The sequence below is a fragment of the Chiloscyllium plagiosum genome, chromosome 13 (genome assembly GCF_004010195.1).
Source record: "Chiloscyllium plagiosum isolate BGI_BamShark_2017 chromosome 13, ASM401019v2, whole genome shotgun sequence".
In the NCBI taxonomy this organism is placed as follows: domain Eukaryota; kingdom Metazoa; phylum Chordata; class Chondrichthyes; order Orectolobiformes; family Hemiscylliidae; genus Chiloscyllium; species Chiloscyllium plagiosum.
This window is the reverse complement of record NC_057722.1, coordinates 46,106,761-46,124,075: the sequence shown is the minus strand read 5'-3', so window position 1 is coordinate 46,124,075 and position 17,315 is coordinate 46,106,761. Positions and strand designations below refer to the sequence as shown.

The following is a 17,315-nucleotide window of genomic DNA, read 5'->3' as shown; positions in this document are numbered from 1 at the left end:
TGAGTGTAGCCAAAGTAGTCTTTAATCCATTGGTATGCTGTGCTAAACACTCCATCAATCTACCTGGTATGTACCAGTGTTGTAACATCACGTTGGATTAGCCTCATTTGCAATCTGGATAATATCTTGTGAGATGTTCATTCAGAGGGACTTGCTGAATTTTTGTAGTTGTCGCCTCTGTAAGGCTGATTTGCACTTTTGAGAATGAGTACTTCAGAAAATAAGATGTATTGGAAACTTAAATGTATTCATACAACTGCAATTAAAGTTTTCAATTCATACTGATAGCTGGAAGATTAAGTGTGTTCCCTAATCTGAAAGTGTTTTGTTTTCAATCTGCAAATCATTGCAAAAACTTTGGGGAAACTTGTGTGTTGCTCTGAATTATACTGTAAATTTACTTGAAGAATAAAATTAATCTTTTCAAAACTCTATTGCTCTGCTTAGTCAGCACAGAATATTTTCAAATGTTTTAAGTCAATTTATGTTGGTTAAATGTGGAGGCACATTGCTATGGTAATTTAGAAGTGTTATGAATAGAAATTTCCATACTGGAATCTCACTAGGCTGTTATCCATCCAAAAGATCATACAAGTGATTTAAGCACTTAAGTACAACCTGTGGAAAGGTTAAATGTGCATGGGAAATATTTTCCTCCATTTGAAGTTGCAAGCCTGACTTCCAGCTTTGAAATGTGTGGAAACATTTTGCATAAACATAAATCATTTCATTGTGTACACTTTTCTTCTTCATTGCCACTGCCAAAAGTGTTCTTCCATTCAGTTAATGTTAAGTATCCACTTCCTCCTTTGCCTTTGCTGTAGGGCCTTCCTCTCCAAGGATTTACTTTTCACAAAGTAGGAAAGAAGCCTGAACTAAGATTGATGTGGGAACCAGAAACATCGGACCAGAAGCCAATTTATCAGGTATTTGTTTATGGCTCTGTGACGAGCAACAAATATCTATTGAATTATTGAAATTATTTTGTCACTAGATCTGCAAATGTATTTTCCATTTTGTTACTTTTTAAAAGTGTATTCTCGACATAATTGCATTCTCTGAGTTTTGTCAAGAAGGGTGAAAATGGAAAGCTAAGAAGTAGGTGCAGGAAGAAACAATGTAGTCTCCTGAGCCTATTTGACCATTTTGAGATGATTATGGCTATTCTTCTGCTTCAACTCCACTATTTCACCTGTGTCTCATGGTTCTTGATTAGGGACCAACAATCTACATATTAATCTTAAACATAATGAAGATTAAAATATCCACAATGCTCAGAGTTAGAAAAGTCCAAGATTCACAACACTTTCAGTAAGGAATTTTCTCCACATATCCATCCTAAATGTTCAGCCCCTTATCCTGAGACAGTGCCCCATGTTCTAGATTTATCAACAAGGTGAATAACTTCTCAATGTCTACCAGGCCAATCCCCTTTAGAATCATGCGTGTTTCAATAACATCAATTCTCATCCTTCTGAACTTCAGGAGTATTGGCCCACTTTACTCAACTCCTCATCATAAGGCAACCCTCTCATCCCATGTACCTGACTTGAGATCTATTGAACTTTGCTGCACCATCTCCATGCAGAAATCCTTTCTTTAAATATAAAGGTAAATCCAAACAATGTTGTAGTCTGACCAAAGTCCGATATAACTGTTTTCAATTAACTTCAATGAAAAATTCTAATCTCTTTGGATTGTTAATTTAACTATGTTGAGTTCACAAAGTTACAATCTGAGTGCACTTAATGAACTTTTGTTTGTACTTTTCTCTTGTACTATAATTCTTTGACAATGGAGGGTGACATCCATTTGCCTTCTGAATTACTTACTGTGTCTATATGCTGACTTAGAACGCCCAAGGATCTGTGAACATCAACAGTTAGAAGCTGTACTTTTCTGTTCTTAGAACCAAAATTAATAACCTCATACTTGCCCTCATTATACTCCCATCTGTCAACTTGCTGCCCATCCACTTAACCAGCACTTTTGTACCCTCTCACAGCTTCTCAACAAGCTTTGTTTTATCAGGAAACTTTAATAATTTACTTTTCATCTCTCTGTCTAACTCATTAGTTTAAATTATAATGTGTGATATCAGGAAAATTGCTGGCCTTCCAACTTGAAAATGCCTCATTTATCTTTATAATCAGCTTCCTATCAATTAACCAATCCCATATCAATGCTAATGTAATATTCCAACTGCATGTGCCCTTGACTTGCGAATTTGCCTTAATGTGCGGCACCTTTTGGAAATCCAAGCACAGTATATTCCATAAAAACCGAAAGAACTGCCAGTTGTGAGGAAGGGTCACCTGACCCGAAACATTAACTTTGATTTCTCTTCACAGATACTGCCAGATCTGTTGAGCTTTTCCAGCAACTTCTGTTTTTGTTACAGTACATTACTATGAACTACATACCCAAAAATACTGACAAACAGCTTCCAGCAATATACTGACAACAAATGTCGAGGCAACTGGCCTGTAGTCCCTTGTTTTCCTCCTTCCATTTTTTTTGATCAGCATTACAGTGTCACATTTAAATTATCTAAATTCAATGAAAAATGCTAATTTCTTTGGATAGTTGATTTAACTATGTTGAGTTCACGAGGTTACAATCTGAGTGCACTTAATGAACTTTTGCAAGTCGTGTTCAAGGTTCACACATTTTCTTTTATTGCATAAGATAACTATCATTTGTGAAAGAGTACTGCAATTAAAAGAAATGTATTTATAATGGCACCTACACTTTATTTATTGAGCAACCCTTATTGACTTGGCAATGAACCTTGTCTTTTAGGTAGTAACCATTTTTGCATTGGTGGACATAGTCTTAAAGTCAGACAGCACAGCCCTGAAGTACAGTGCCATTCTCAAGAAACCAAGTGGAGCTCGTGAATAGTCTTATATGAACGCTGAAAAATGCTGCTGAAACCAAAGTTACTGTTAACTGGAAAGTTTTTTTTTTAAATACACTAAATATTGTTTAAAAATCAATAACATTTTAATGGTAATTTTAAGTTTTAGCTGCATAGAGCTATTGGGGCAAGTTTTAGTTTACGTGCAAATGTGTTGTATTTGGTGGGAAACTTCAAAAATGCACTTTGTTGCATATGTTTTAACAATTGTATTATTTTCATAGTGCATTTCGATGTTGTTAGAAACTGAGGTTAGAGACAAGCAATAATATTTGAAACCAGAGTGTGGTAAACATGAAGTGATATTTAAGTCAAGTGTTGTATGATTTGGAATATGTATTTCGACCAGCACTGTGCACAGAGTAATGAGAACTATCTGTTGTAATGTATTCTGAAGCAAATAATAAAACAATGCCTCACTCCAAATATTCAGTTTTTGCAATTTTTACTGGTTAACAGTTTATGTTCTCAATAGCCTAGGCCTTCACATGATTACCACTTATTTGAACTTGACCCTGTTTTGAAGCCACTTTGCATTACTTGCCAAATCTTAAAAGCCTGGCTTTCCCAGAAATGTGAAGCATACTTCCCACAGAGCACACTATCACAGTAATGTTGAGTTTGGGTGGGTGGGGTGGAAGACAGGACATGCCCTCCTTTTCCAGCAATAGCCCCAATCCAGAGACTTGAACTGAGAATCTAAGCTGATACTTCCGCATAATGTTGAGCAAATTATTGCATTGTTGGCGACTTTCATGAACGTTATCTCACCTGGAATACTCCCTGCAACAGCCTCCCAGCTCAAAGTGCTTCAACTGGAAACAACTTTGGCAATGTTTCATCAACTTTGGCCGGACTTATACACTTACTGGTAAGCTCCTGGGGAGTGTTGCTCTGTTTAGACCTTGGAGTGCAGTTTCATAGTTCCTTGAAGGTGGAGTCGCAGGTAGTTAGGCTGGTAACGCAGGCATTTGATACCCTTGCTTTTATTGGTCAGTGCATTGAGCATAGGAGTTGGGAGATCATGTTGCAGCTGTGTAGGACATTGGTTCGGCCACTTTTGGAATACTGCATTCAATTTTGGTCACCTTGCTATAGGAAGGATGTTGCGAAACTTGAATGGGTTCACAAAAGATTACAAGGATGTTGCCAGGGTTGGAGGCTGAACAGGCGCGGGCTGTTTTCCCTGGAACATCAGAGGTTGTGGGGAGGAACCTAACAAAAGTTTATAAATCATAGGGGGCATGGATAGGGTGAATGGCCAAGATCTTTCTCCGAGGGTAGGGGAATCCAAACGAGAAGGCATGGGTTTATAGTGTGAGGGGAAAAATTCAAAAAGGAACTGAAGGGGCAAATTTTCACACAGAGGATGGTGCATGTTTGGAATGAGCTGCCAGAGGAGTTGGGGAAGTGGGAACAATTATAGCATTTAAAAGATATCTGGATTGGTATATGAATAGGAAGGGTTTAGGATATCTGGTTAGCAGGGATGTGTTGGACTGAAGAGTCTGTTTCTCTGCTTTACATCTCTACGACTCTAGCGCACATCTAACTTTTGCCTGTTCCTGCCTCACAGGACTTATTTCTTCCTTCCTCAACTCTTTTTTCTCTCCTTATCCAGTCCCTCTCCACTTACATCTGCAATTCTTTGTCACTTTCAGAATTTTCAGTTTGCAGGCTCCAAGTGTCTCCACTTTACCGTGGATAGTCAGTCCCTTTATATGTCACCCCCCCATCAGGATGATCTCGGGACTCTCCACTTCTCCCCAGAGAAAAGGCCTGAAATGTCCTCACTCTCTGCCTGATGAACTCATTCTCACTTTGAATATCTTCTCCTTTAAGTTCTCTCACTTTCTTCAGCTCAGAGGTGTAGCCATGGGTACCCCCGTGGGCCCTAGTTATGCTTATCTCTTTGTGGGGTACATAGAACATCCCTTATTTGAGTCATCCTCAGATCCCCACCCACAACACTTTCTCCAGTACATCAATAACATCACTGAATTAATGAATTAGCTTTATTGTCATGTACTCAAATGAGTACAGTGAAAAGTTTACAAGTTGCTGCTTATGGTGCCATTTTAAGTACAGAGGTCCCAAGGTACAGCTTTTTCAATTATAGTTCTGGGGAAATGGAGAAGAAAACAAAGTCCAGCATTGAAGATTTAGGAATAAATAAAACCGATACAGAGAGAGACGGTCTTCCGACCTAGTCCATGTTAACACTGAGCCACCGGTCCACACTGAGTCTTGATCCAGACCATGCCAGGCCAAGAAACCACCATGTACTGCCCAAAGGCCAGCATGTTGGCCTCCATTGAGAGATTGCCGGGTACCCAAGAAGATGCCACGCCAGGCCAGCAGATTGCCACGCCAGGCCAAGAGTTTCTGAGCTGGGCTGAGAGGCCGCCTCATCAGGTCTGTGCTGAGGCCAGGAGTTCCAAGGCTGAGAGTTCTGAAGCAGCTATTCCCCTCCCCTCACCTCAGCATTCCACAAGGACCACGCCTTCCAGGATACCCTTGTCCACTCCTGCTTTCTGAACACCATCCCCTAAATCCCAATGGCACCTTCCCATGCAATTGCAAATGATGCAATATCTGCCAGTTTACCTCCTCCCTCCTCACCATCCAAGACCCCAGACATACCTTCCAGGTGAAGTAGTGATTTACCTGCAATTCTTCAATCTAGTCAATGTGGTCTCCTCTACATTGGGGAGACAAAACGCAGACTGGGCAACTGCTTTGCAGAACACCTATGTTCTGTCTGTAAAAATGTCCTTAAGCTTCCAGTTGCCTGTCCACCGGCCAACATCTCTGTCTCAGGCTTACTGCAACGCTCCAGTGAAGCTCAGCTCAAGCTTGGAAAATAGCATCAAATCTTGCTCTTTCTGCAGCCTCTAGGACTCAACATTAAGTTTAATAACTTAAGAGCCTGATTTCATCCTTCCATGCTTTTTCTCAGCCCCACAACCGGTCCTATTCTGAAATGGGTTGCTTTTAACGCAGGTCATTCATCCTCACATACTTCTAGGCCTATAGTCTCATTATCACTTGTTCATCTTTTATTCTGTCTTGCCTACTTTCCGTTATCTCCTTATGTGCCTACCCCTTTCATACCTCTCTCTTTGGACTCCATCTCTACCTATCCCCACACCCTCCCCCAACTTTGTCTTCAGTATAAATACCAATTTTTTCCCAGCTGCTAACAATTCTGATGCAGAGTCACTGGATTCAAAATGCTAACATTGCTTTCTTCCCACAAATGCTGCCAGACCTACTGGTTTTCATCAGCAATTTCAAGTTTTGTTTTGCATTGCTGATGCTGCTCTCTTTCAGATAAGACATTACTCTTCCATTCATTGCTATTATGGCTGATCTTTGCAATCAAAACCATCTTTCTGCACTGTCCTCATATTTCTTACTCTCCTTAGTATTCAAAGTTCTAGTGATCTCTGCTTTGAAGTTACTTAACAGCTGAATGCCTATTGCTCTCTCAAATAGAGATTTTCCAAGATTCGCAATTATTAGAGTGGAAAAAATATTGTTTTTCATAGGCCTCGACAATACAATCCCTCATCCCAGCAATCAGCATAATGACCTCCAGTTACACCCATTGTAATGCAAGTTTATTCTTCTGAGTTAAGGAGATGAAGACTTTACAAAAGTGTGGAAGGGAATCTTCCCAGCCCCTGAACAAAGTGGGTAATGGTGAGTCCGTTGAAAACATGCGGCAAGATTGAAAAATCAGTTTCTCGCAAATGAGTGGTGACCTATTTGATGCATTAACATTTCATTATTACCTAATTTATATACCATTTGCTATTTTCCCAGGCAACGTAAAGAAAATAGAAAGCATCAGTTCCCAGCATGAAAATCTGAACAGATACCTGGCAAGTCCAACTCGTCCATTGCTCCTGCAGCCTGCTATACTGACCAGCGTTCCTGAACATTTTGGGGAATGCAATGACCACGTGCATCCTTCATCCAAGAAGGTTGATATCAGAAGTACACCAGTCTCTCCACATCCTTGTGACACAGCTCTGACTCATTTAGAATACAACTTCCCATTTCAATATTACTCTTTGAAACCCACGAAAACCTTACTTTGCAATGCTATTGCGAGACCACTTAGCTCACGAGGACATGCACTCATCTTGTGCTTTGGAACAGGTTGTACCACAGGACTCATAGCTTGCTCTTTTAGCGTGCACAGTTTGTGCAGACTTGGTTTCTCACAGCATCTCAACCTTGCCTTTTTGCAGATTGCTGCATTATTCTGAATGTAGAACCTCACAATGCTTCTGTCTTGCTTTTTAGTGTAAACACAAAAATAAATAGCTTATCATCATTGTCAGCAGTGATCAGTCAAGGGGGTGCAAAAATGTTGGTTTAAGGTACAGTATTACATCAATACTACACCTGCAACATATCCAGCAGCTTATGTGGTTTAACCCAGCTCAGAGTCTGAGGGGAGAATCCTCCACCCAGTCAAGGAGGGGTGTTGCCAATCAGCAGGTGCCACCATAGTCAAGAACGGCATCTGATCTCATTTCCAAGGCTCGGACATGGTCTGTCAACCACTTGGGGTATTCAGGGTCAGAGGTTCTGCATCACTACAGACCAAAGAGTCAGTCCAACAGACCATTGTAGGGCCAGCAGGCCCAGAGCAGCCATCTGGGGAATCGCCGAAGTCAGTCAGGGAGCTGCACAAAGACCCTTCAGGGCTCTGGTCACTCATGGGTTGGGGCTGTCCTTCCAAATCAGTCAATGGGTGGTCCTTGGTCTGTCCTAGGGATATGTTCACTGAAATTCAAGGTGGGGGCAAGTTGGGCAATCACAATTGTGGAGACAACATGCTAAGATGCAAAAGGGGCAATTATCGTGAAAGAGGATAAATCAACAGTGGAATATGAAAGTGCATTCGCAACAGTTTAGTGACAGTTAACACAGGTTAGTATAGGGGAAGGGGGTCATCAATGCTTATCATGTCCCTATCTTCAATGGGTTTGGAGGACAGTGCATCACGATAGTTAATATAACCAGGTTGTCGGCATGGGGCTTAAGGAAGTAATATGGAACAATGAAGACTTAAACAAAAGAGTTGAATATGAACATGTGGAAACTCAGTACTGATGCAGGGAAGAAAAGAACATTAAGGATTGAAGATCCTTTAGATGCTGAGCCTATGACTCAGCGTTGCCTTCCATTGTCATGAGTAACAAATCTGCAATGGAAATGCAAAATGGCTGCTACCACTTTGAGAGCAGGTGGGGGTTTTTTTCTGTTTAAGCTTGCAGGCTCTAATTGTAATCAATGCGAGGGCTCTTCAAGACAATTGTATTAATCAGGCACTTACACAGTACATTTTTAAACATTCATGTGATGCGGGCATTGCTATTGGCCATTACTTATGGTACTGGTGCTTGAACTGCTGCAGTCCATTTTGTGTCGGCAGATTCACAATGCTGTTAGCGAGGGAATTTCAAGATATTGACTCTGCTCTGAAGGAATAGCAATATATATCCAAGTTGGGATGGTGAGTGGTTTAGAGGGAACTTTGCTTGTGTTCCCATGTGTGTTCTGCCCTTGTCCTTCTAGATGGAAATGGTCATGGATTTGGAAGATACTGTCTAAAGAGCTTCGGTGAATTTCTGCAGTGTATCTTGTAGATAATAACTGCTGCTCCTGAGTATCAATGGTGGAGTGAGTGAATCTTTCTGGTTGTAGTGCCAATCAGGTGGGCTGTTTTGTCCTAGATGGGATTAAGTTTCTTGAATGTTGTTGGAGCTGCACCCATCCAGGCAAGTGTCTTAATGCAAATGTTGACTCTTCACATTACTGAGGACCTTTTATTTCTGATATTGCTACATACCATCATTGGAGCAAGTGGATATGCCACATCAGGGATTATCATTTATGTCACTATTATACAACAAAGTCACAAAGAAACTGAGGAGGAACAAATGCACCAGTAAGTCCAGAAGCAGCAGCAACCTCCAGTAGCGGTTGATGCTTCCACATGAAGAAATCACTGCAAATAGGTCCCTGAGGATGTGGAAGAATCCTAGAATGTATCGTCCTTTATGCTTTTGGATTCAAAAGAGTGAGGTGCAGTGTCGCCACACACCGGGGATGTCAGAATTGTGCCAACTGCAAGAGCAAGTCTCGTGACCTATGTCAGTGGTTGTTAAGATGACAACAAGCTAAATTTTTATACATTTGCTGCTTCCAAGGAGTCAATATGGACCTGTGCGAGATTTCACAAACTTCTGCCCACAAGTGTATTAAGGCTGTATTGATGAAATTTGTGGAAAAATTGCTTCACCTTGCTTCCCCATAATAAGGTCAATGCTACAGCCCAGGCAGTAGGCTGTGCCAACAAAGTTGGCTTCCCCCAGGTTCAGGGAGCTATAGACCATACCTATATCATGTTGAGGGACCCATATCATAACATCTGAGTTCATCAATAGAAAAGGCTTCCATTCCACCGTTATATTTGGCATCTATCATCACCACCAGTACTACTTAAACTCTGCATCATGTACCCTGGAAGCTGCCATGATGTCCATATCCTTGATAACTCCCAAGTTACTGCTTCATTTTGTAAAGACCGTGTCTTTTTATTTTTCTGGATTTTAAATTGAGGACCGCAAAGGGAAAGAACTCTTAAAAACTAATGCTTGCTGAAGGATTACTGTAGTTGTAAAATGTTATGACTCACTGGGTTAGCCCACTGTAAAATTGAGCCTCACTATTTCTCAGAGTCATACTAAATGTTAAATCCGCAGTTACAATGACAGTTCATCAGTCAAGTAATGATGTAAAGAGGTGATATATTTAAGATGCTGATGTATTTTGAAGTAAGTGTCACCTGTCCAAAATACATATTATCAGAAACTTTTCTTTTTCCTTTCATTCCCACTCCACTACATCTACTGTGAAGGGCTATTCCTGGCGGGTAGTGTTTAACCTGGTGCACAGCTGGGCTTTAAATATGACACAGTGGCTCAAATCCCAGAATGTCCTGGCAGTGCTGAGTATGTCTGCTGCTGGTGAGTGCATGATAGTGTGAGAACAGAATCATGGAGGTCAAGTGCATACTTAATGAGGTGAGCAGTGCAGAATTGCGACACATAACAGACAAGAGTTCACTGATCAAAATCCTCCCTGAAATGCTCCAAAGTTAACAGACACTATTTTTCGTAAAATTCTACCCATGGCCTCCCCAAGGCCTTATACAACTGTAGCAAGATTTCTTCGTTCTTGTTCTCCAATCCCCTTGTAATAAATGTAAGCATATCGTGTGCTTTCCTAATAGCTTGCTGTACCTGGTAAGAACTTATTGTGATTCATATACAAGTACACCCAAATCTCCTTCAATATCAACATTTCCCAGTCTTCCACAGTTTTTAAGACAAAGTTGTTTTTTCTGCAAAATGGATAACTTCACCCTTACCCACATCTTATTCCATTTGCAATGTTTTTGCCTACTCACTTAAACCTGCTTGCACCCCTCCCTCTCTGAGACTGAGGCCTATTTTTGTAGTTCCTCCTATGTCAACTTCCTCCAACTCTGCCTCAGATACAGCAGTGTGTAATACACAATAGTTCGCCCACTGAACCCGGAGCATCTCAGAAAACAATAATTCTCCTCTTCAGGCAGCAAAGGCATCAAAGTGGTGACATCCACTGGGTCTATCTCAAGATCCGAAGTAACCTTCAATGCTTAACAGAGAGGGAGAACCCACAGGTTCTGGAAACAGTCCACATGCTTGTTCAGGACTGTCGCACATGTTCAAACTTTAGACGTTACTGGACCTGATCTCACGTCAACCACGCCTCTTATGTATGCAGGAGCATTCCCGTGGTTCTTAAAACAAACTTTATCCCCTGGAGTAAATTGGCTCTCTTACTTAGCAGAGTCTTGCGACCAGCATTGGTGTTCCTGATGCCATTGAACCTCCTTCCCTCACCCCCACCCCCACCCACCAGGTCCAAGAGGAGCAGATTTAACCTGGTGCAGATTCTTCACCCCATCAGTAACTCTACTGGAACCATCCCTGCAGTTGCATAAGGAGGAGTCCGAGCATCAAGTAGAAACCAGGACAGTTTGGCATTGAGTGAAGCTGTAGGCTGTTTCTTTAAGCCTGCCTTCAAAGTTTGATCTCCTCTTTCTGCCACACCATTGGATGATGGATGGTATGGAGCTGTCCTTAAAAGTCGAATACCATTTCACGTTAGGAAATACTCAAATTCTTTGCTGGTAAATGATGGCCTGTTATTTGTGACCAGCATTTTTGGGAGCCCAAAAGATATGCATGGTTTTGCTAACATCGTCCCCAAGTTTGTCAAATGAACACCATGCACAATCAGCCATTTTGAACAGGTGTCCAAAATGAATAAGAACTTTGAGCCCATGAAAGGACCTGCATAGTTGACATGTAACTGAGTTCAGGGTTTACCCAGTCATTCCCACGAATGTCAGGAACTACTGGCGGTAATTTTTGTCCTTGTTTGCACTCTGGGCACTGCCCCTACAACCCGGCTATGTCTGCATCTAATCCTGGCCACCAGACATAACTTCTCACCACATCTATTTTGTAAACCCCTGGATGGCCCATATGGAGTTCAGCCAGTATCCCATGACGACCTTTCCTTGGGACATTCACTTTTGTTCCCCATAATAATATGCAATCATCTACTGTGATCTGGTCTCTCTGATCCAAAACGTTTTCAGTTCTGGTTGTGATGGCAGTTTGGTTCCCTCCATCACCACCAGCTGTTTCAGTTGCCAGGACCAGATCTTTCTGTATCTAAAGTCTGATATTATCAGCTGTGACTGGAAATGTGTCCAGAAAATTTTAAACCATTACAGACTCTTCCAGTGATGATACTACTGATGGTGCATCTAACAGCGGGAGGCAGCTCAGTGCATCCACATTCGCTACTTGGCCTCCCGGACAGTATTCCAACTTGTAATTATACACACTTAGTATTAGGGCCCACCACTGAATTTGTCCTGAAGCCATGGGTGGGACTGCCTTGTCCTCTAAGTCGAGTCAACAGGGGTTTGTGGTCCCTAATTACTACTAAAAGATATTGGTGGAACTTCCTGACTCCAAACATGTCTGACAAACCCTCCTTCTCTATCTGGGCTTATTTATGGCCTGCATTAGCCAAAGCCCTGGATGGATACACTATTGGGCATTCCTCTCCATTGGGCCACCTATGAGCAAATAATCCCCTGTTGCAAAATGGGCATGTCACTACCTGATCTCTTGGGATCATAGTCAGCCAACAGCTCAGAGGATGATAGCTGTTTCTTCACTTGTCAACTCTGTAGCCTAAGTAGGTGACTTGAAGTGCCTGGAACACATATGTTACCCTTCTAAGGTGTACACCCGCCTGAGAGAAACATTTGTGGACTATGTCCATGATCTCAAAGTGCTCTTTATTGGTCTTCCCTGTTACTAGTGCATCATCCAGATAAATAGCGACCTAGGGTAGACCTTGTAAAATGTTCTCCATTGTCTGCTCAAAAATTGCACAGGCTGATGATCCCCCAAATGGCAGTCTCGTATATTGGTCCAAATGCTTATGGATATTAATTGCAGCATTCTTCTGGGAATCTTCATCTCATCACAATTGTGAGTATGCATGGCTCATGTCCAGCTTTGCATATAAATCCTCTATGCCAGGGTTTGGGTATTTATCCAGCTGTGAAAAGCATTTTACAATTTGTTTAAAATCCCCATCAAGGCAAAATGATCCATTGGCTTCACAATCAGTGTGACCAGTGCTGGCCCAATCTGCAAACTGGAATGGTTTCATGACTCCTTCACTTTCCTGCCTTCTGATTTCTGCCTCTACTTTTGCACCTAAGGCAAGTGATCTTGGAGAATTGTGGAATTGCTTCCTGGTCAACATGGTCCTGGCTCCATTTATAGTCCCTATACTTCCTGAAAATCTTCCAGGAATTTAATTAGGACTTCACTCATGCAACCATTTTCTAATTGAAAAACGTTGAGCCAATCCAGGCAAATCTTTCTTAACCAATTTTGCCCCGTCAAACTTGGGCCCAAGCCTTTTACTACAAGCAGTGATAACTGAACCAGCTGCTTTTCATTAAAGATTGAAACTGAATTAGTCCCCTTAATCTGTAATGGTTCCCTGGTGTAGATTCTTAAGTGTTGAAGTCCAGAGTGAATTTTGGTAAGGGCTGGGTCCGCAATCACTGATACTACCACGTAGACCTGCAGCTTCTTTGGTCATTAGAAGCCTAAATTTCCCTGAGGGACCAGATACTAAAACCTTTCAAGAACTGACAAATTAGAGGAATATTATGACCCAAGCATCCTATAATTCAGAGACATTACTGTTTTTACTCCGCAATTCAAGAACCATGTGAGTTTTGACCACGTTAAAACATCTGGCAGAGGCCAACTGCCACTGATATCAACCACACACAGAACCAGGTGACCATTTAACCAGGTGTTCATTTTGATTGGATTTGATTTTGGATGTTGCTAAGCAATTTAACTGTTCCAAACCAGATGTTGCTGGACATTCCTGGATAATGGCCCATGAGTTCTCTTGCTCAATTTAAGTCTAATAGGACTTGCTGCCTCAAGTCTGCTCAGCAACTGCAGCTACAATGGCTTGGTGGCCTGGATCCTGAAGAAAACTTTAATCATTTGGCCAAGGCTGGGTTTTGTTTTGGGGTTTTGCTGTGAGCTGTCCTGGAATCCCTTTGTTCAGGATAATGGACTGAGTGTGGTATGCAATTGCCTTCACTCAAATGGTGTTCCCCAAGCTCCATTGGCCTGGTAAGGATGTTTACTTCCATCAGACTACCCTGTAACTCATGCTCCATTTGCTGCATTTTCCACTGATAAAGTCAATTTGAAGTCCAGTTGGGCTTCAGCCAGTAATCGCTTCTGCATAGTTACATCACTAATTCTGAATACCAACAGTTTGTCAGCATCTCATAAAGAGTTAACCCAAAGTCACATGCCTCTGCCAGTTGTTTTAACGTGGTCAAAACTCCCATGATTCTCAAATTGCCGAGCAAAAATAGTAACGTCCCTGAATTACAGGACACTTGGGTCATAATATTCCTTAACTATATCTGTCAATTCTTGAAAAGTTTTAGTATCTGGTGCCTCAGGGAAATTTAGGCTTCTAATGACCGAAAAAGCTGCAGGTCTACAAGCTGGAAGGAGAATTAATCATTGCTTTTCATCTGCCCCCATGTCATTTGCCTAGAAAAAATATTGCATTCTCTATACACACCTGGCCCAGTCTTCAACAGCAGGATTGAATGAGTCAAGCTTCCCAAACAACAGCATGATGCCAGAAATGCTTACCCTAATTCATAGACGACTGTTGCGAGTGAATTTCTTCAGGAGTGTGCTTTTCTCTCGTCATCCCTGAAATAACTCCACAGAGGCTGGCATCCCATCAGTAAGTCACCCTTTATTTACAAATGGAGAGCCCTTGACACTGATCCAGCTTCCTCAGAGCCAGATCTAGAGTGAACAGAACCTTTGACATTACTGTTTTTAAAATTTTTTTTGTTTTTTTAACAACATCTGCAACACCTTTTTTTTCCTCTTTTAGCCACACTACCGCCTAACTGCGGTAGTGCTTGTTTTCCCCAGCACCCATGGTGTGTGTGTGCAGGTGTGAGATACAGGACATTCCTGTTCTTTTTTTCTTTATTTTAAATTTTTTTCTTTTTCTGCTCAGAGTGAAGAGAACCTCTGACACTTCTGTTTTTTTCTTCTCTTTTTCCTTTTTACCCTCACACTACCGCCTAACTGCGGTAGTGCTTATTTTTTCCCCAGCACCCATGGTGTGTGTGTGTGTGTGCGCAGGTATGAGACACAGTGAGAGACACAAGGTGTCTTTATTCAATTTCCAGCACAAGGAAGAAAGGAAACACCCAAGTGGCCAGTGACAAACACTGCCCTTCACATCAAAGGGCAGTGCTGTGTGATCAAAACAGTGAAGGGGAGGGTAGGGATTAAATCAAAATAGAGTTGGAGGGGAAATAATGCACTCCACTCCCTGCGGCACCCACCTCTCCCTGAACAACTCCAGGGTGTTGGTGGACACCGCGTGCTCCTTCTCCAAGGACACCCGGGCCCTAACGTAACCGCGGAAGAGGGGCAGGCAGTCGGCCCTAACGACCCCCTCCATGTCCCGCTGCCTCGACCTGTTGATGGCCAGTTTGGCCAGGCCCAGGAGCAGATCCACGAGGAGGTCTTCAGACCTGCCCTCCCTCCTCCGTACCGGGTGCCCGAAGATCAGGAGCGTGGGACTGAAGTGCAACCAAAAGCAGAGGAGGTTTTTGAGAAAATCAAAAAGGGAGTGCAAGCGCCCGCACCCAATATACACATGGTCCACAGACTCCACAGTGCCACAGAACAAGCAGTTGGGCTGGGAGTCCGTGAACCACCGCAATCTGCAGTTGCAGGGGACTGCTGCGTGCAGCACCCTCCACCCCAGATCCCCGAGAGAAAGGGGGAGGACTCCCGCGTAGAGAGCCCTCTACCGGGGATTCCCACCGCCCGGTGGCAAATGGGCACGCCAAGGCGGTCCGGACGGTGGATGAGGGAGAAGAGGTGGACAGTGTGCAGCAGCAGTCTATACAGGGCCCGCCTTTTTACCCCCTGGAAGGGAACAAAATTAAAATTCCAGAGGCGGTTCAGGTTGTGGGGCACAGGTTCCCACGGGAAGTACGGGACCTTGGGGCCAATGTGAAATTCCGTCCGGGCTGGGCACGGACGGGATCCCACCGCACACCTGAGCGTCCTCCAACTGGTGCACTACGTCGGGTCCGAGCACCGCCGTTTTATTTTTTTTTTTTTTTTTTTACACTCCTGTTTATTTATTTTAACCCCCACACTACCACCTAAGTGCGGTAGTGCTTATTTTTGTCGGGTCCGAGCACCGCCGTTTTAAGGCGTCGGATGGCGATGGCCACGTACCGGACGTCTACCGCTGCTCTGTTCGCTATATCCTGCGGCAGCGTCCAGCCCAGGCCCCCGGCACCCAGCATGGCCCTGATCCTGGTCACCCTCGCCGCCACGGCCCTCCTCTCCGACAGCCACTCGAACCCACGAGTACGGAGATGCGGATTCCTGAGCAACGGCTCCCTGACGACAGCCACTACTCCAGCTGGAGGGTAGGCGCAACACGATTCGACCATATTCCAGACAGTGATCAGGTCCTGGTAAAAGACAGGCAGCTTCTTGAGGGCGACCTCCAAACCGTCACGGTCGACGAACAGAAGCGTGTCGTATTTGAGGTTACGCACCAGGCGGAAAAAATACGTCGCCAGGGCGCACCACCTAGGAGGAGGCTCGACGTAAAGGTATCGCCGCAAGGTCTGAAGGTGGAACGTCGTGACCTGGGTGCGGACGCACACCAGCGACTGACCGCCCTCCTCAATAGGGAGACTCAGAACCTGCGCAGCGACCCAGTGCATCTTTTTGTCCCAGAAGAAGTCGACCAACGTTCTCTGGATGTCAGCGACAAAACCAGGAGGTGGGACCAAAGTGACCAGCCGGTACCACAGCATGGCGGCCACCAGCTGGTTTATGACCAGCACTCGATTCCTGTAAGATAGCACTCGGAGCAGTCCTGTCCAGCGGCCTAGGCGAGCCGAGACTTTGGCCTCCAGCTCCTGCCAGTTGGCCGGCCAGGATTCCTCAGCCGGGCTGAGGTAGACCCCCAGGTAGAGGGGATGGATGGACCCCCAGCTGAACCCCCGTAACTCCTCCGACAGAGAGTCCACCCGCCACGGAAAACCAGTAGTCCGGAACATTTGGCCCAGTTGATCCTGGCAGAAGACGTTGCCGAGTACACGACCTGGCACTCGCGCATCCTCCCCAGGTCAGCCAGGTTGGTGAAAGTGAGGAGCACGTCGTCGGCGTAGGCCGAGAGGACCACCCCTGTGCCCGTGCCGCGCAGAACCAGCCCCGACAACCTCCTCCGCAAGACGCGCAGGAAAGGCTCCACGCACAGGGAATACAGCTGGCCGGACAGGGGGCAGCCTTGACGCACTCCTCTCCCGAAGCGAAGGGGCGCCGTTAGGGACCCGTTAACTTTAACCAGGCACTCTGCGGCGGCGTACAAAAGTCGGATCCGGGCGACGAACTGCGTCCCGAACCCGAATACCTGCAGAGTCCCGAGCAGGTACTCGTGATCGACCCTGTCGAACGCCTTCTCCTGGTCGAGAGACAGGAAGGCGCTCGGCAGACCAGCCCAACAGAAATGGATCAGGACCCGGACCAGATGGATGTTGTTGTGTATCCTCCGGCCCGGGACCGTGTAGGACTGGTCCGGGTGAATCATGTGGGCCAGCACGGAGGCTAGGCGAGAAGACAACACC

General features: G+C 44.2%; 1 protein-coding gene across 2 annotated transcripts in view; it reads left to right on the top strand.

The window, feature by feature from the left end:
* Positions 1–3,346, top strand: part of dis3l2 (DIS3 like 3'-5' exoribonuclease 2) — a 300,765-nt gene extending 297,419 nt beyond the window's left edge. For both annotated transcript variants that reach the window (XM_043702288.1, XM_043702289.1), the window contains 2 exons: positions 825–926; positions 2,803–3,346. In XM_043702288.1, coding sequence (XP_043558223.1) covers positions 825–926; positions 2,803–2,904 — 204 coding nt within the window. In that variant the 3' untranslated portion in view covers positions 2,905–3,346. The remainder of the gene's footprint in view (positions 1–824; positions 927–2,802) is intronic.
* The last annotated feature ends 13,969 nt before the right edge of the window (positions 3,347–17,315 follow it).